The sequence below is a fragment of the Nothobranchius furzeri genome, chromosome 3, assembly GCF_043380555.1.
Source record: "Nothobranchius furzeri strain GRZ-AD chromosome 3, NfurGRZ-RIMD1, whole genome shotgun sequence".
Taxonomy (NCBI): Eukaryota; Metazoa; Chordata; class Actinopteri; order Cyprinodontiformes; family Nothobranchiidae; genus Nothobranchius; species Nothobranchius furzeri.
In genome coordinates, this window is record NC_091743.1 from 47,604,528 (window position 1) to 47,624,562 (window position 20,035).

General features: G+C 41.4%; 1 protein-coding gene across 1 annotated transcript in view; it reads right to left on the reverse strand.

The window, feature by feature from the left end:
* Positions 1 to 19,239, reverse strand: part of tex264a (testis expressed 264, ER-phagy receptor a) — a 137,202-nt gene extending 117,963 nt beyond the window's left edge. Inside the window, exon 1 of the mRNA XM_054749167.2 lies at positions 18,764 to 19,239. Coding sequence (XP_054605142.1) covers positions 18,764 to 19,021 — 258 coding nt within the window. The 5' untranslated portion in view covers positions 19,022 to 19,239. The remainder of the gene's footprint in view (positions 1 to 18,763) is intronic.
* Positions 19,240 to 20,035: the final 796 nt, after the last annotated feature.

Genomic DNA, 20,035 nt, shown 5'->3' on the forward strand with positions numbered 1-20,035 from the left:
AGTGCAACATGACAAGCAGTAAATGCATGATCATTAAAAATGGATCAACAAGAGGAATCAACAGTAAAAGCTGCCTTCCATGCCAGAGTTTAAAACTAGTTATCTTGGTTTTTTTTAAATCAAGTCTTGAAAATAAGGCATGCTTGGCATTAGGGATGAGCGAGTACACCACTATCTGTATCTGTTCAGCCATCTAAATTATCTGTATCTGTACACGGAGTGGGCGTGGTCAAACCTGGAAGTAGGTGTGGTTTAACCGGAAGTGGGTGTGGTTTACATCAATACGTTATTTTAAGTCTGATCAGAAGTTGCTATGTGCATTGTTTAATTGAAAACTATTTACAGAGCAGCCTCAGAGTTGAGATTAAATGTTTTTGATCAAAATCGTAAAGGAACTATTACAGAACAAGTTTTTCAATAAAATCAGAACATTAATATTTAAGTGCATGAATTAAGAGAGAGAGAGAAGAAAAGATCTTTTCTACAGCGCCTCTCAAGATAAAAATCACGAGGCACTTCACAAAAACAAAACACGTAAAATATAAAAATGAATTTAGAAAATGATTAAAATATATTTAAAATTAGCAAAAAATAGACAATTGTGATTAAAAATTGTAAAGAAAGAGAGAGAGTGAATAGGAAAGAGGGAGTGGATCCTGAGGAAGAGGAGAGAGAGAGGAAAAAAAAACCGACCGGAGCAGAGGCAGTGACTGATGCAGCAAGAGCCGTTTTCAGCTCTGTCTTGTCAAATGCTCCACGTACGTTACGAAAACAGTAACTTTAAATAACTTTAAAAAGAGGCGAACTGAAGAAAACCTAGGAAGTACTGAAGAAACGTGAGCAACAGTGAAGCAAGCACAGAGATCCATTACTGTCTGTGTGTGTGCGTGGATGGACCGGACACAGACAGAGCTCCCGGCTGCAGAGTTTTGTGTGTAGGGAGGGGCAGGCGCTCTATCTGACTGGCCTATCACAGAGCGTGAAGACAGTCAGTTACCCAATATGGATTTTCCTTCAGCACGATTACAGTATTTACGAGTTTTACTCGTTTTATGCTCGTACTCGCCAAAAATGCTTTATCCGGCTCATTCATATTTGGCATGATTTAATGTGACATCTCTGTGTGTACTAAGAGGATAACTTGTGAATGACTCTCAATTATTCTACCACACCAGTCTGTAGATTTTACTGAGTTGTACTGTAGAGGCAGACCGATATATATTTTTTCCTATATCGGCTGAAATTATTTTTAAAATCCGATTAAAAAATTTATCAGGCATCTGTGTGGCCAACTGCCGCCACTACCACACTGAAGAAAGGGCCTGAAGGACTCCAAAACACTGTTTTCTACAATGCTTTGAGTTTGTTTTATATTTGAAGTTCCAATTAATATTAAGAGGTTTATTGACTTTTTTAATTTATATTGCACACAGTGAGTGTTCAGTTGTCATTCACAATCAATGTGCGGCTAAATGTATTCAAAGATACTTTATTAATCCCAGAGGGAAATAAGAGTTTCAGTACACACAATTCAGAGACCAGACATACATACATAGGCAAAGAAACATAAGAATTGGTGACTGTGGTCATTTGCAACCCTGAGTCGCGCTACTTTAATAGAGATCAGAGGGTTACATGAGGATTGGTTCAGGTGGAGGGGAAAAAAAGACACTTCAGAGTTACCCTTCACAGGGAGGGCAGCTTTGCTCTGCAAAAAAACACCTCAGACAGAGATGCAACAGACTTCAGACATTACACAACATAAGTGTCCACTAGGTGGGGTGGTGGATTTGGGACTCTCCACACGTCAGTTCCTGCAGCCACAATAAGCAGCGCACATCACCTCAGTCTGAACAGGGGAAGGAGGTCGTTGAGTTTTGGAGGGCACAGTGACTCCTGGAATGATTTGGCGGCCTTCACGGCCCGCAGTCCCGCCCAGGCTGGGATAGGAGACAGAGTTGCCATAGCGACGGCAGCATTCCACATTTCTTCTGAGGGGGGGGTATTCGTTGCAGCCTTACAGGCTCAAGGGCACCAGATTCAGATTAGAAATTGTTTTGGGACCAGACAGAGATAACTTCCTCTCTGTCTTAAAGTTCAGTTGGTCCTCAACCTCTCAAAATCCCAATAATGGCATAAATTAATCTATCCCAATCTGTGCTGATTCACACTTTCTCCTTGATGGCATCCATCTTTTGTGCAAACACATGAATCTCAGCCAAAGTTCCAAGCTTATAATTCATCTTGACAATTATGTGAGTCTGTGAATTCACAGCTCGGTGCAAACCATCTCTGAGCTACGGGAGCAAGCCAATATTCTTCGACAGCTCGTTAATTTTCCGGTAAGCCAGGAAGCCTCCTAGGCCAAAGAGCAAGAAGCCTGACACTAACGCCACACATATCCAGACGTCTTCAGAATCCTCTACAGACAGTTGAGAGAGGCAAATCAGGTTCCACTGTTTCCAGCAGTCCATGATATGACCAGCTGGGTCTGTCCCAGAGGGGCATCTGGGAGCCCCTTCTCCTGTTCTCATCGTTGAAAAAATTGTATCAATCACACTGAGTGACCAGCTGACCAGGTCCATTTTTAATAATTTTCACTTTCCAGAAAAAATGCAGATGCAGCCGTGCACCCAAAGACAGACAAAGAGTCTTGGGGATAAGATACGGAGGAGAGGAGGAAAAAAGCATCTGCACTCTTCAAGAGCCGGAAGAAAGACACAACAAGGGCACAAACAATAAAAACCACAACCATTATACCAAGACATTTGATTAGAATAAAAACAACAAACACAACAAAACAGTAACAACAATTAAGCTAAACTCATTTTAACATTATAACTAAGACGTTCAAGTCAACTTAGATCATAACAATGCTACTTAAAGGGTAGAATTTTTATGGTTGCGATTGCCCCCTCAGGCCAAAAGCGTAACGGCAGCTTCAATAGTAGGCTCGTGCACGAGGCGCGCATGCTGTACGTGCACACTCCTTAACAAAAATAACAGCTGAGACAGTCCCGTGTGTGTGTGTGTGTGTGTGTGTGTGTGTATGTGTGTGTGTGTGTGTGTGTGTGTGTGTGTGTGTGTGTGTGTGTGTGTGTGTGTGTGTGTGTGTGTGTGTGTGTGTGTGTGTGTGTGTGTGTGTGTGTCCCGGAGCAAAGAGGACAGGAGAACGCGCAGCGAATTAAATAATTTGGTTCTGTACCTTTCTCTTCAGCACAGCCGACAAAGGTTTAAGATGGGTCAGTCCTCCTGCATGCTCAGATCATTCTCTTCCCTTGCTTGAAAAATTGTTCCAAAATGAAAGTTGAACCCACATCTTTTTTATCTGTGAATTCAATGCCGTTCAGCGAGTCTTAAAAAAAATTTGGGCATCTTACTGTAAAAAAAATATACCATTAATGTAAAAAAGAAACTCCAAATAAACTATGTTCACATCCAGAATCGAACACAGGTCCTCTGCACGAGAGTCCAACGTCTCACTAGGTGAGCTAAAGCGCCAGTGACGTCATTTGTATCTGTAACATTTATATCCTTGATAACAGCTGAAACAACGTTCAAAGAACGGTTCAGAGCGAAAATGGCTATTTTGTTGCTAATTTGCAGGAAATATCTAGGAGGAACAGCGACAAAGTGGCACTGCCTCACTCTCTGCTGCTAAAGCTATGGATAGGCCAGGACGAAAGGATGAACCGGACGGTTATCAGCATGTTGAGGAAGTGCATGTCCTCTAATCACCGAGACGTGAAGCTTCCGTTGATCCTCATGGCCATACGGGCCACCCCTCATGAGTCTACAGGTGTCTCCCCGTTTGAAATGATGACGAGTAGACGGATGACCCTGCCGCTTCAACTGCTGTACCAGCCAGTTCGGTCCGAGCCCGACCCGGCTTGCACGAGCGATTCTACTCAGACCGGGATGCAAACCTGCACAAAACTACATGCCATCCTAGTACTCTAACCAATGGACCACCAAGTCTGTTAGGGTTAGGGCAGCGGCACAGCTTCCTGGCCTCGGTCACCATCCGGGCAGGGCCGACCAGGTACAGATGGGAATGGCGCATTTGTCACACCATTCAATGAAAGTAAGGGAAAAATAGTTTAAAGTGGTCAGTCCTTGAAGGCATGTGGCCGATATGCCACTGCATCAGCTATCTCTTTCACACACACCCATGACGGCTTCTGTCTTGGAGGTGGTCAATTGCAGAAAAGTGTGGCACATCCACACTTTAATCTGCTCCAAACATATCTTGAGTTTATTCAATGATGTGGCTGCTGTAGACGATCTTGAACAAAAAGCAAAAATCCAGAAGAACGAGTAGCTGCAGCAGGTCATCAGCATAACAGTGGAATGTGAGATAGAGAATTAAAGAGAACAGAGCCGAGAACAGACCCCTGAGGGACTCCACATATATCAGGGTGTGTGCGTGATCTGGAGTTTGCAAGAGAGTCGTACTATGTTTGATGAATGGAAACCAAAACGCATGCATACACACACATACACACCCAGCAGGCAACAAAAATCTATATTTATCTAAAGGCCTGTTGGACTGATAAATGTACTGCTGGCACAATACACACTATTGCTTTTGTCTGAGAGCTTTATCATTCTGTTGGGTTGTAGTTCTGAGACAGACAGTAGTTAGCGCATATCAAAGAAGAAGTAATTAACCCACGGTGGGCAAGAAAAACAGAAGATTACTGGACAAGCGATTTCTCAACAAGGCTTGTTTCTCCCCTTCAGTTCTCCAGAGCTGTACCATATCTCAGCTGGCTGGAAGTCACTCAAGTCTCCTCCATCTTCATGCACATTAAGGTAAACCAGCAAAAACATAAAAATAACACCAGGAGGCTGAGGCTTACAGGGCTGCACATATCCACAAAAACAACTCCATTAAAAATACTATTTACATTTTAGTTACAAAGAAATAAATTATCAGTTTTATTATTAAGCTAATTAATAAATAATTGCTTGTAATGGTTGTAAAAATGAAAGTGAAGCTTATCTTAACTAAACATCAGAATGGCCTCTTTGTAAAGTGGCCCCTAAAGTATCCAAATCGGATTACATCTCCAGTGATGTGATGACATGTTGGCCCCAAAGGCCCCTCAGTCAGGGTCCAGTGGAAGTCGGTTTTTCCGTCTCGTTTTCACCAAGTAGCGCTCTTTCCCTTTTGGCTGCGCCCAGACTTGGCTTGTAATTACACATGGCTTCCTGGGAGTTCTGGCATGTATAATTACTAGTGAGGATAAGCAGCCTGCTGGAGGCAGGACACAGTTTTCCTTCGCCACAGTTGTGGAGCTGGTTTACCACTCCTCGGGCCAGCTGGACCCTGTGTGGCACTCCTCTAGCCAGATGTCACAAAGCAGGGAGTAAAAGTATGAATGAATTTTTCCACCCTCTGCACAGCCTCGTCTCCTCCTCTGCAACTCAGTCTTCTTTACGCTGTGTGCTCTTTGAATAAATGTTCTGCTGTATAATTCAACAAGACATGCATCACAGGCTAACAAGCTAATACTTGGCCCATGATTGATGCTAAGAAATTTAAACAGATGAAAATCACATCTGAAAAGTACATTAGAGCTGTATTTTAGGACAAAAAAGGTACTTTTCCAGCTGACAAACTGCCTGGATTGCAGCCGTCAGTGTGTCACTCACACTATGTGCTGTACACATTAAAGCCGGGCGTACACTGTGCGACTTTTTCACTTTTTTGAGCCGATTTTCCAGTCGTGCGAGAAGCCACGACATCGGGGCGAGTTTTGCGCCGAGCGGTCGTGTAGTGTACAGGGGGTTACGAGAGGCGATTAACACCACGTGACCAGCCGCCGATCAGCAGTCGTGAGGTCGCAGGGACTTCTGGTGTGTTTAATATTTCGCTCGTCCCTCGTGAGGGTATCGCACTGTTGAAGCGGCGCTGCGAGCAGCTGCGAGCAGCTACGATCCAAAAAGTATCAGAACCGCTCACGGCGCATGCGCGCGCAATCCTGCATCAACGCCGGCCGGTCGCTCGCTATTTCCCTAATAACACACGCTGTTCGTTTTTGTTTCTACACGTTTTTTTACTCACAAAGATTGTCAAGAAAGCGTGTTTGTCGTGTTCATGTCAAATTAAACTGATCACAAAACACAGATTCACTTTCTTTATTTCGTTTTCCTCATCCAACCCCCATAAATCCCTGTGTGTCCTCCTGCTGCACTCCCGAAGAACAACAGGCAAGACAAAAAAGTCTGACGTGTTGAGTAAAAACTGCTATTTTTAGCACATTTTTAGGTCCGACGTGTTGCTACCAGACGTACAGTGTGAGCAGTCAGGTCGCATGCGAGAACTGGGTCGTGCAGTGTGAGCACATGACTCGTGAGATCTGCTCTGCGAGGAAGTCGTACAGTTTGAGCTGAAGCTGAACGCTGCGAGTGAAAAAGTCGCACAGTGTACGCCCGGCTTAATACAGAGGCCCACAGCCTTGCATAATATTAACTTGAAGACCTGTGGGACCACATCTCAGTGTATACTTCTCCCTTTATATCTATCTTTAAAAACAGCACCTAGAAGAAGATTTCCTTTCACGTGGCTGCTGTCGACAGACAGAAGAGCCGCGGTACTAAAATGATAAGTAATTTTAGTGGGAGTGCAGCTATGCTTGGTGCTCTGATCTGAAATTCCAATTGATGAGCTGCATCGTTGCAAAAGGCTCTCAAGGTGAATCAAACCCACTTGTGCCCCCCTCCTCCACACCTCGCCTCGGCTCTCGCTGCCACTCCCATACGTGTACTCCACACATGACATTTCATTTTCTCCTCCTTGTCATCAGGGAGACGATGGGCGGGTTCGCTTCAGAAGCCGAAACATTTAGGCGATCTGAGGATAAAGTAGCCGCTCTAGATTAGCCTCCACACCAAAGCATGATCCGAGTGATTTGACTGTGAAACAGCTGCACTAGACAGACTGATCATTTACTAGTAATAGCTTACAAATCATAAATTGATTCAGTTGTTTCCTCTTGAGCCTACTGAGATTATAAAATCACACTCATCTCTCAGACTTTGTTACACTCCTCATGGTTCACTCTGCTGCCCACTCTGCATAAATTTTGTTCTGGAAATTCCCTGTGAGAAGGCAAACAGGCAGCCAGAGTGGGGATTCTTCGCTCTTTTCCATTCTGAACACAACAAAAGGCTACAACTGTGCAACCCCATAATTCAGTCTGCACTTTATCCATTAAGGGATTTGCTCAGCGCTTGTCTGAAAGCTTAGTTACAGTAGAGCTCACGTAACTCTGCCTTGGATCTGAGGTCGGAGTGAAACATCTGGTGTTGAGGGACATGAAGGACAAGTGGAAAAATACTAAATTTGTTAAAGCTACTCAAGCAAAGCAGGTGGTAGCAAGGAGGGAAGTAGATGCTAACTCCACTTTCTGCATTAAGAAGACACACTAAAGTCAGTCCAGACCAGTAGACCGCCACCAGAGCCACACGTACAAAAATAAAACCAACTCAGGATTTAATCACTTAATGTGATTTTGATTCTGCATCCTCAGGAGGCTTCTGCTTGCTTTCATCACACTCATTAAACAAAGTCTGTGGAACAACTGGGATGACAGTAAATAAATCGCTGATAAGCGGATGTATTCTGTATCAAGTTATCAGGAATAAACGCCACAGAAACAGGGCAACCGTGACTGGTTCATTCAAGTATGAAATGCAGTTTAACTTCATTACAATAAAGTTCACTGTTGACTGACTCACACTATTTAAGCCATTATAATGAATTAGGTTCAAAGATCTGAGTGATTTGAAGAATGCTGCCTTGTTTATGTGCTACAATAATAACAATGATGCCATCTAGTGGCCACAAGAGCAGCTGGAAGTGGTGGGAAAAGGCCTGTTTGAATAAATGATTATTTACAAATCTACTTGTGTTTACTCAGCAGTACTGCATTTTTATGCTTTTAAGTTTTAATTTTGGCTATGGCCCAATTATTCAAATTCAAAATGTATTTTATTAGATCTGATCAATCACTTACAGTTATAATAAACAGCTTTGCAAGTGAAAAAGTGACCAAATTCAAATATATTGAGAGAGAGAGAGAGAGAGAGAGAGAGAGAGAAAGAAAGAAAGAAAGAAAGAAAGAAAGAAAGAGAAAAAGAAAGAAAGAAAGAAAGAAAGAAAGAGAAAAAGAAAGAAAGAGAAAAAGAAAGAAAGAGAAAAAGAAAGAAAGAAAGAAAAAGAAAGAGAAAAAGAAAGAAAGAGAAAAAGAAAGAAAGAGAAAAAGAAAGAAAGAAAGAAAGAAAGAAAGAAAGAAAGAAAGAAAGAAAGAAAGAAAGAAAGAAAGAAAGAAAGAGAAAAAGAAAGAAAGAGAAAAAGAAAGAAAGAAAGAAAGAAAGAAAGAAAGAGAAAAAGAAAGAAAGAGAAAAAGAAAGAAAGAAAGAAAGAAAGAAAGAAAGAGAAAAAGAAAGAAAGAGAAAAAGAAAGAAAGAAAGAAAGAAAGAAAGAAAGAAAGAAAGAAAGAAAGAAAGAAAGAAAGATAGAAAGAAAGAAAGAGCGAAGTGCACTTGGAGGAAGTGTGCAGTAAGTCTTCGAGTGTGCAAACAACTGGTGAATTGGGACAGGGAGCATTGCATCATCGACCACAATGCACGCTGGTAGGGCTGGTCAATAAATCAAAAACGTATCGTAATCGAAATATTTGACTCCTATCGAGATAATTTTTCCCATGCATGTCAATAAATTTGATAATAAAAAAATGAAAAGATGTGTGTAGGTTGGCAACGTTCATGTCCCTAAGCTGTACCACCTTGAGTCCCGTAGAAATGTGACTCAATGTAATACATGTGACAGCCCCATCTAGTGGACAACATTTGTTTCTGCGCATACCTGTAGTTATGGTCCATTTATCATTATCGATGTAGAATCTTCAATATATCGTGATATTTATTTTAGGCCATATCGCCCAGCCTTACATGCTGGAATAGGGAGCCTCAGTCACGCCCATCTACTTCCGGACCACAGGTGCCCGGGAGAACGAAAAAATGAATGCAAGTCAACGGGGCTAAAAACGCTAATTTCTAATTCCGCTTGTTTTGTGCCATGGATTTCACATATGATGTCCGTGAATTTTAAAGATGCATTTTGATACCAAGAACGTGCTTATTTTCCAACGGGGGAAACATTATTTTAGATTTTTTGTGAAAATAAGTCCAGGACTACAAATGTGCTTCACGAAAGTGAAGACATCGAACCAGACATGGAGAAAATCGAGCGAAAATGGCTGTAAGTTCAGCAAACTTAAAATCCTTCTTTCAGGAGGAAAAATGACCATAAATCTGGCCATGTGGTAAGTAACAGCTACGCTAGGAGAGAGGATATTCTGCATGCGGCGTGCTGATATCTAATTTGTAGTCATGCCACTTACAAACTTTTACAAGCTGATAAATCTCAAAGTACATGACTGGGTTGGTCGAAACACACATCATTACTTTTCATTTCAATTGCAGTACAACATACAGTACGTGTGACCCAGGGCACCAGGCAAAGTGGATTAGAAAATAGCTCTTTTTGCCCAGTTGAATTGCATTAATACCCTTCGCTCAAGTGTGCATTGATGAGCCATCAACTACAAGAAAAAGAAAAGGCAAAAAGCGAAGATGAAGAAAGAGAGAAAGAAAAAGAATACTGGAGGAGGACCAAAGAAAAAGAAAAGATCTTTAAATAGCTCCTCTCAAGAAAAAATCACGAGGCACTTCACAAGAATAAAAAAAATTTAATTAAAAATTATTTTAAAAATATTGTAATTAAAAAATGTGAAGAAAGAAAAAAGAAAAGGTAATCAGTGGATGTTGAGAGAGAGGCAGAGCTGGTAGAAACAAGAAAATGAGAAGAAGGTAGTGATGAAGAATCAACAGAACGTCCCACCAAAGCCAGCCTGAACAGGTGATTTTTCAGCTGCTTTTTAAAGGAGACCACTGAGTCCACTGATCTCAGGCTCAGGGGGAGAGAGTTCCAGAGTCTGGGGACCACAGCAGCAAATGATCTGTCACCTTTGGTCTTTAGCCTGGTGCTGCACAACCAGTAGGCTTTGGTCACTGGATCTAAGGGACCTGCTGGGGGTGTAGGGACTGAGAAGATCACTATGATGGTGCTTGTCCATGTAAGGTCCTATAGACCAGAACCAGGATCTTGAAATGAACCCTGAAGTTGACTAGCAGCCAGTGAAGCTGGAGGAAAAGCGGGGTGATGTGGGTGTGTTTGGAGGACTTGGTCAGAAGTTGAGCACAGGCATTCTGAACCACCTGTAGACGGTTCAGGGAGGTTCTGCTCAGACACGTGAAAAGAAAATTGCAGTAGTCTAAGCGTGAGGAGATGAAGGTGTGGATAACTGTCTCAAGTTCAGAGTGGGACAGAATGAGACTCAGCTTAGCAATGTTCCTGAGATGGAAGAAGGAAGAGCGAACAAGAGAACTGACATGAGAATCCAGGGTGAGAGCTGGGTCAAAGTCTGGGGCACAGATGAGGATCTCAGTCTTATCTTCAATCAGCTGTATAAAGCTCCCAGTCATCCAGGTTTTGATAGAGTCTAAGCAGGTGTGTAACAGCTGCAGCTCATGGGGCTTAAAGGAGATGTACAGTTGGATGTCATCTGCATAAAGATGGTAGGGGATTCCTTAAAAGGGAGCTCAGGATGTGCTGAAGAGCAAGCAGATAGAGGAGAAGGAGCAGAGGCCCCAGCACAGCAGCCTGCGGGACACCATGGGTGAGGGAACTGTTGGATGACTGAAACTTGGAGACGGCCACAGAGAAGGAGCGCTCAGAAAGATAAGAGGAGAACCACTCCAGAGCAGTTCCTGATAGGCCTACCCAGTCTCTCAGCCCCTCCAGGTGATGGTCAACAGTGTTAAAGGCTGCAGTCAGGTCCTGCAGGACCAGAACAGGACAATCAGAACTGGGAGAGACAGAGAGACCTCTGTCTCTCAGTGAGTCAGACTCTGGTCCCTGTAATGAGACCTGATTTCACACTTCTGGTGAACACAATTTAAATTGTTACTTTCAACTCAAAGTATGTTTATCGCTGCACCATGTGGGACCCTTTGGGATGGATTTTCAAAACAAATGTTGCTGCTTATTACAAAGATTTAAAAAAACAACAGCACCTCATCATCGAGGCATTAAATGGGCCAGATTCAGAATTTGGTCTTGTAATGGTTTAATTTACATGTTATTTAATGAGCCATAAGACATACGATCCCATAGTAAATATGAAATCAACATTATGGACCTGTGGGTACTTTCTGACCAGAAGATTGGAACTTTTTATTGCAGGGATTATGTAACCACTTCGTATTAGCTCTGAGACAACAGAAGAGAGAGTCAAGTTTTAAAAGTTTAAAGATTTATTACTAAACAAATTAAAACTAGACTAACTTTAAACACTAAATGTATGGTGTAACTAAGATGAATGAGACGGAGAATGGTGTAGTGTTGAATGTTGGTCAGAACCAGCAAATCTGAAGAAACGATTAGTTCTGGTGGGAATGAAGGTGATGTCTTGAGCTAAGCTTTGATTAGGAGATTCATGAACACATTCGACGCCATGTTGTCGCTCCACACATACCCTTAGAATGAGACCTCCGTCCAGAATGCCAGGTCCTCAAACCCCTCTTTCGGTACCGGAGCCGATGAAACAGCGTCAGCAGTACGACAGACTAGTCTTTGGATTGTCTCCAGGTAAAAAGCGACAGTTGGTTGACAGCGTCAGATGGACCCAGAAGGTCAGTGAGTTCAGCATTTATTCTGAAAGGAACCATTGTAGCAGGTGGAACGACAACAGGTTTATCCAGCTTGTCGTTGGTTCTTTCGACTGAAGAGGCGAGTTTACGGATTGGCCACTCCGTCAACTTCTCTTGAACGCTTTGAACTGGCGCTAAAGATGACGTGGGCATAGTTTTATACTTCGGATGTTTTGGTTTATGGTCGAATGAAAAGATGACAGATTTACCAAACACCACCAGAACCACGCCTCCGTCAGATCTGTCAGATTTTGATTGGATCAGTAAAAGCAATGTGTGATGTCTTAACGCTACGTGAGATCAGTCCTAGTGGAAACATTTAAAGTCATATTACTTATTATATTCTATAGGACTATAATAAGGTAATTAATATTTTGATTTCACAGATTGGTCACATCTTATTATTGACTAACACTTTGTTTGATTAGCTTTATTGAAAATAGAGTTCTTTGATTTATTAAAAAGAGTCATTTTCCTCATTCTTCTCTTGAGCTGGAAAGAAAGCAGTTTATAGCTAATGCATGAGACCTTGAGGCCATATCTCATGCAGACTAATTCTGTGTCAGAGGAGAGGGGGGGAAATGATTTTAAGTGGAAAACAGTCATTTCATTCCGTTACAGTCTAAACTCCTCTACTGGACTTAGTTGGACCATGTTAACCCATGCTCTATTTTATTCCTCATGTAAATTCCTTTCTAGCTTGTGTTCTTGTATTGAAACTTTTCCTTGATTTGTATCTAAGCCACCATATTGACCAGGAATCCCCAGAGGAAGAGATGCTCTGATCTCCACTGGTAAACAACTGAAAAATATTTACATAAAATAAATGAGCTGGTGTTTTTATCGTTACTCCACATATGATAAAAGACTAAATTAAATTCCAGAAATCAAATCTAATGATGTTTTCAGCCCCATAAAACCATTTAAACCTCTCAAGGGAAATTAACTGTATGACAGTTTAGTTGAGTGACACAAAACTAAGAATTACCATTAACTCATCATGGAAACTATATCTCCCATTGCTATCAGCCATAGCAATGCTCACAGGATGAGTTTTGTCTTCAGGTTGGTGATGAGAAAATAGCTGGTTTTAAATGGCCCCTACTATTAAATTAAGTCTGTTATCAAATGCAAAATATAACTAAATATGCTGATTTATTGTTTTTCCTATTAGAAAAAAATCCTTTATTCTATGAGAAGTTTTGCTTATTTATTCTTTATTTAACCAGGCATGTCCCGCTCAAGGGAGTCCTGGCCAAGAGGCAGCAAAAGATGCAGTCACAACATTTCTCAGTTACACAGATATTTATGTACAAAATTACAGAAGGCAGTTACAACACAGGGAATCCATCTCAAGGGCTCTCAGTCTGGTTTTAAATGTATTCAAGGAGATAAAAACTTGGTAAATTTCCAGTTTGCCTGCAACCTGTTCCATGAAGAATGAGCAGAGTGAACGAAAGCCCTTTTGCCCAGTTCTGTGCCAGCAAACTGATTACAAAGTAATAACCGTGAGAAGTTACACTTCTTCATGAGATTAAGTGAACCAATGTCCCAACCTCCTGGTGGACAAAGAAGGCCATCCTACTCCATTTCACATTGATGGGTCAGTGGTCTACAGTTAGCAATAAATCTCAGCGAGGCATGATAAACCACATCAATCTTACCAAGACACTGTGCTGAGGTATTCATATACAAAATGTCACCTTATAACAGAATAGACAAAAATGTTGCAGCCACTTTTTTTGCCTCAAAATAAAAACACAATTCATTTTGAAAGAAGAAGCTCAGTCTGAGTTTCTTCACAAGATTATCTTTATGGGGCTTGAAGGAGAGGGAGTCATCGAGCCAGACACCAAGGTATTTGTATGAGATATTTCCCTCAAGAGTGGTCACTGAGGGCATACTTAGAGGTCTATTCATAGACGTTGAAAACAACATTAGTTTAGTCTTGTCAGCATTGAGGACCTATTTTAACAGCAGAAATGTTTGTTGGACCTCATTAAAAGCTTTCTGTAAGAATTCAACAGCTTTACTAGGGGATGTTCCAAAACAGCAAATGATTATGTCATCAGCATAAAAATGCATGTTAGCATCCGACACATTTTGTCCTCCTATTTCATTAATATACATAATGAACAAGAGGGGTCCCAAAACGGAACCCTGTGGTACCCCCTTGTGGACACTTAAAAATTCAGAGGCCAACCCATCAAATTTGAGTTCTGTCTGAGTTGGTTGAGTATTTGCTACTTTGGCCCCTCAGACATCTGTTTACCTTCACAGGAAACTAGAGTCATCAGATCCACTCAGCCATTTTCCTCCTTTTGATGCCAACTCTCCAGCAACAGCAGCAACGTTTTCAAAACTCCTCAAAGAGCTCATTTGCCACAACTTTCCACGGGAATGACTCACAGTCAGGGCTTCTGCTTAAAGCCAAGACTTAAAAAACACAGAGAACTGGTGGGTGTATGCAGGAAAACAAACACGCTCTTTGAAGATTTTAAAACTCTGATTTGGCTCCAGCGTCGAGCATGGAGACAAACCCTGAACCCGTCCGGCTGTCACTTGTCCTGTCTGCTCGTCCAGACGCCTCCTGATCAGATGGCCTCACTCAGACATCGGCAGCTATGCTCCTGAAATGGAACTAACTGCTCAGCTAAGTCTAACCTAAAACACAACAAACACTGTTTGTGTGGGTATCAGCTGGGAATCCAAACACTCTCGCAGCTGTTGTGCAGATACTTCTTGTTGACTGAAAGCACAACTCGTGACAGATGGTGGTTAGGTGAAAGAAACCAGGACAGACGCCCAGCTGAGGGAGACGATGAGAAAAGGAACTTTTACGGTCTCTTGGACTGTGAGGTCACAAGTTATTTTAAACCTGCCAGAGAGCAGACGGTTTCAGCCATGTGTCTCAGACGCGTGTGAGAAGACTGAGTGTGCTTTCTGTTCTGGAGTCTGAACCCCGTTTTAGCGGCAGAAGCGGGCAAACGCAAAGGCAGCCTGGAGCCACATATGAGGATAAAATATCAACAGTGCAACGTGGTGAATGATCAGCTGACTGGTTTCATCATTCAGTGCTGCTTACTTAAGCACACGGCTCTTATATGAATCACTGAATCCAACTATTCTTTGTACTGACAGATGATGTTTTGAGTTTGAAAAGAAACTTTTATAATCTGTAAAAGACTTTAAATACTTTAAATCATGCAGAATGCTTGTGTTATTATTGCAGATATATTTAGTCCAAAACTAAACAGATTTCTAGTTGTTTACTTACTTTAGGTCACGTTAACTTGCAGCTCTGCAAACAAATTTTAAGTTCAAACATAATCTCAGGCCCCGTATTTTCTACCGTTTAGATGAGTGAGAATGGGCTCATCAGGTCCAGATTTTTAGATGTTGTTTTATTTAAACTGAATATTTTAGCACCATATACAGGGAGTGCAGAATTATTAGGCAAGTTGTATTTTTGAGGAATAATTTTATTATTGAACAACAACTATGTTCTCAATGAACCCAAAAAACTCATTAATATCAAAGCTGAATGTTTTTGGAAGTAGTTTTTAGTTTGTTTGTAGTTTTAGCTATTTTAGGGGGATATCTGTGTGTGCAGGTGACTATTACTGTGCATAATTATTAGGCAACTTATCAAAAAACAAACGTATACCCATTTCAATTATTTATTTTTACCAGTGAAACCAATATAACATCTCCACATTCACAAATATACATTTCTGACATTCAAAAACAATACAAAAACAAATCAGTGACCAATATAGCCACCTTTCTTTGCAAGGACACTCAAAGCCTGCCATCCATGGATTCTGTCAGTGTTTTGATCTGTTCACCATCAACATTGCGTGCAGCAGCAACCACAGCCTCCCAGACACTGTTCAGAGAGGTGTACTGTTTTCCCTCCTTGTAAATCTCACATTTGATTATGGACCACAGGTTCTCAATGGGGTTCAGATCAGGTGAACAAGGAGGCCATGTCATTGGTGTCATACAGACTTCTTCCTGTACCACTGCTTGAAGAAGGTGTCTTCCAGAAACTGGCAGTAGGACTGGGAGTTGAGCTCGAGTCCATCCTCAACCCGAAAAGGCCCCACAAGCTCATCTTTGCTGATACCAGCCCAAACTAGTACTCCACCTCCATCTTGCTGGCGTCTGAGTCGGACTGGAGCTCTCTGCCCTTTACCAATCCAGCCACGGGCCCATCCATCTGGCCCATCAAGACTCACTCTCATCTCATCAGTCCATAAAACCTTAGAAAAATCAGTCTTGAGATATTTCTTGGCCCAGTCTTGACGTTTCAGCTTGTGTGTCTTGTTCAGTGGTGGTCGTCTTTCAGCCTTTCTTACCTTGGCCATGTCTCTGAGTATTGCACACCTTGTGCTTTTGGGCACTCCAGTGATGTTGCAGCTCTGAAATATGGCCAAACTGGTGGCAAGTGGCATCTTGGCAGCTGCACGCTTGACTTTTCTCAGTTCATGGGCAGTTATTTTGCGCCTTGGTTTGTCCACACGCTTCTTGCGACCCTGTTGACTATTTTGAATGAAACGCTTGATTGTTCGATGATCACGCTTCAGAAGCTTTGCAATTTTAAGACTGCTGCATCCCTCTGCAAGATATCTCACTATTTTTGACCTTTCTGAGCCTGTCAAGTCCTTCTTTTGACCCATTTTGTTGATGTCATTAGACCACACCCCTTCTCATTACAGAGATGCACATCACCTAATATGCTTAATTGGTAGTAGACTTTCGAGCCTATACAGTGTAAGGTTATGAAGTTCATTGTTTTCAACTCCACACAGCTGCCCCCTGTGCATAATAACACCCGTGTAGAAAAACCAAGGTCGGGTGTTCCTCAGACTGTTTACATTCCAGGAGAAGAGTCCGAAGGAGAAGAAGAAGCTTTACTTAATCAAAGTACTTTATTTGTGATTAAAATTATTAAGCAAAACAGATGTTGATCAACAATAATCAAGTGAATGAGCTGTGAAATAAATATGTCATGAGTTATGTTTAATGAAAGCAGGACAACTGCACAGACATACTGACCCTCATCTCCATAGAAACGCATGACACATTGTTCCAACCAATCAGAGCTTTCGGCTGCCGCAGGAGAATGTGGTGTTGACTTCAAGTGTCCAATCCACTTTACTACAACTTATCAACAATTCAGAGATATAAAACAAGGCAACGCCATTTTAAGATCAGTTCCATTTTGACTTCAGTTCTATTCACCGTCATCCTAAAGAAAAGCACAGCCTGGCCAGATGTGTTTTCTTCTTTAAACTAAGAACTGTGAAGCGGGAGATTTTCGTCGTTTAACAACCAGACGACATCCTTTCAAAATAAGAGCACCTGCCAACGCCGCCGATTAGTACCGGGGTCGACCCTCCAGACGGGCTTTGAAACGTTGTGACCGCTGCACCGACAGCTCCAGCGTACATCCGAGGTTCTTGGACCTGGCATTTCCTGATCTACCTGGGAGACCCCCACTGGGTACGTACACGGCAAAATAGCGGCTCATGTCATCACTTTATAAGCCTCGTGATATCTAGTCATAACAAAGACGACCAGATTCCTTTACGTCAGCCTAAAGAGTCTGAACCAGCCACACACACACACACACACACACGCACCAACACAACATCCGAATCCATTTTCATCCATCACAGAGTTAGTCCTGGTAGATTGTTTAGAATTTATAATTAAGCAATTAAAGATTCTCAAACGATCCCATCTCTCTCTTTTCTTGTCTCAAAGTCAATACAGAGTGTTTCATTAAACTCCCTGATGATAAAAACAGCCTATTCTTCTGTTTATAAAAAGTGATCTACTTACAGTGTATTAAAATACAACTTTGGTTAGTTACATCACTTCAATTCCGTTACAACAGCTTGGAGTAAGACAACATGCAAGAAGAGGATGATGTGGATTAAATACTCATTTGCCTAATAATTCTGCACTCCCTTTATATGAATAGATATTTAATGAAGCTGGAAACTTTATCTAAGGTTTTATGTTTTAAATATTTACCTCCAAATCTAATTTAAAGAGACTTTTCTTAAATGTGTTTCTTCCTGGATACAATAATAGTAATCTGATCTGTAGAAGTATTTAGTTTTGTTCAAATGTTTAACATTTTTTACTGATTCATAAATTAATTATGATCTGATTTATTAATATTATAATACCTAAAATTATGACCACATAGAAAAGGGGAAGTGCACACCTGTCAGGCTGCTACTGTCATAATTACTATGTGATTTTTTGAGCCACTGTCCTTTTTCAGACTAATTAAAGTTACAGAGAATAGTTTTTACCTGCCTGAATGCTTAAAAAAAAAGCAGCTCAAGCCCACTTGTTCTGGCTGGCTACTGTGTGTGAACTCCTGCTTCTTTTCATGCTGGTGTTGCTATCATTTGTGCACATTTTAAGGCTCCTTTGTTGTTTTTCATTTTCATTCGTGATCTTATTTTATATTTTTACATTTGTATTGTGCTTGTGAAGCCCCTTGTGATTTTTGTATTGAAAGATGCCACTTTCTTTGAAACCCTCTTTATAACATCTGTGAACTAATTAAATCAGAATGACAAACAAAATGATTTAAAAATACTGTTATTGCTTCTAATCTGCAAATTTAGAAAATATAAAACTAGATAATTCAATAATTTATGAGACAAATTTATTGTAGAAAATCTCTGAACTAAAGACAACTGACTTGTTGACTGTGAATTTTATAATGTCCCATCTACTAGAACCCAGAACTGTTAGATGGGAGTTTTATAATGATGCCTTTTGTTGTTTTTCTACCTGAGCTGTAATGAGTAACTTGTGTCCAGGTCAAACAGGACGTTTCTCCATGACTTTAACATCTTATCAGGACACAAAGTACACCGAGTTATAATAACATGGGGCCAGGTGCAGCTTAGCTGTGCTGCAGCAGGTGCCTGATGACCTGGGGACTCACCTGTTTGAGGTCATCGTAGAAGACCCCGATGGAGCGGAGCTTTGGCCCGATGCTGCAGCTCTCCGTGAAAGCAGCCCCGCAGTCCTTATACGAGCCTTCGTGGAACTTATAGGCGACCGTAACGTTTCTGACAGGAGGTGGCCCCGTTTTAACAACCACGTCCGACAGCAGCCCCGAGTACACTAGCAGCCAGCCGACGGTCACTGCCAGACAAACTAACAGGACGATGATCAGAAGCAGCAAAACCAAATCAGACATTGTCCCTCAGAGCGGAGCAGCAGCAACGCTTACAGCAGATTTCTGTCAAAGCTAACCCTTCTCCCCGGACACGCTGAGTTTGGTGTCCTGACGCTTCAGAATACACCACAAAACCGCGTTTTCCCAAAAGTACAATGCGGAAATTGTTTACTTGCACAAACCGGTAAAGCTGAAAGTCAAATAACTAGAAAAAGGGGACACGAAGAAGGCTCGTTTGTTTGTGGTACTTCCCCAAACAGAGGAACACGTTTCCCGAATGGCCCATTGTTGACAACTCGGAGGGGGGTTCGGTAATGTTAAAAGAAATTCAAACTAATTGTTTGGTTTTCATTCCTCTGTTAAACCGTTATAACACTATGTTTTTTATTTTAATTGACACACCGCGTTCATTTTAACTTTTCGTGGACCATTATAAAGCAGCGCTAACGCATTCACTCCGAACACACACCCCCATGTAGCATAGTGGTTCAGCCCAGGTGTTTAGACCCGGATTCCCTCGCTTTGTAATGTTTTTTTTAAAGGATTTAATATTTAGTTTCCATTCAGATAGGTGTCGATCTTGTTCTTCACATGAAATAGAAGTTTTACCCAGCTGCTGACATTGATTTAAAATATGGAAATCCATAACACCCAGAATGCCGAGATAAATCATTAAAATGTAGGGCCTGTTTTATGTGGGTTTTAGCCAACAGGCTAGCGTGCACTTTTCAGTTTGAGGTTGAACTGTACTAAACTTTAATTTTAACTACATGAATTATACTAAATCCGATAAGAATGCTGCTGTCAGACAATTACAAATCTCCGTGTATTCTAATTGTAAAGACGGAGTAGACTGAAATTTTGTTTTGATTTTAGGATTTTATATGGAAAAGTAACTCAAATTATATACATTTTCTTTAGGGATGGTTTTTATACAGCTTTTAATCAGTGAGTTTCATCCTGTTCAACATTGTTTAAAAAAATTAATACAAGTTCTCATCAACTCAAGTTGCTTCATATTGAAAAACCATCAAT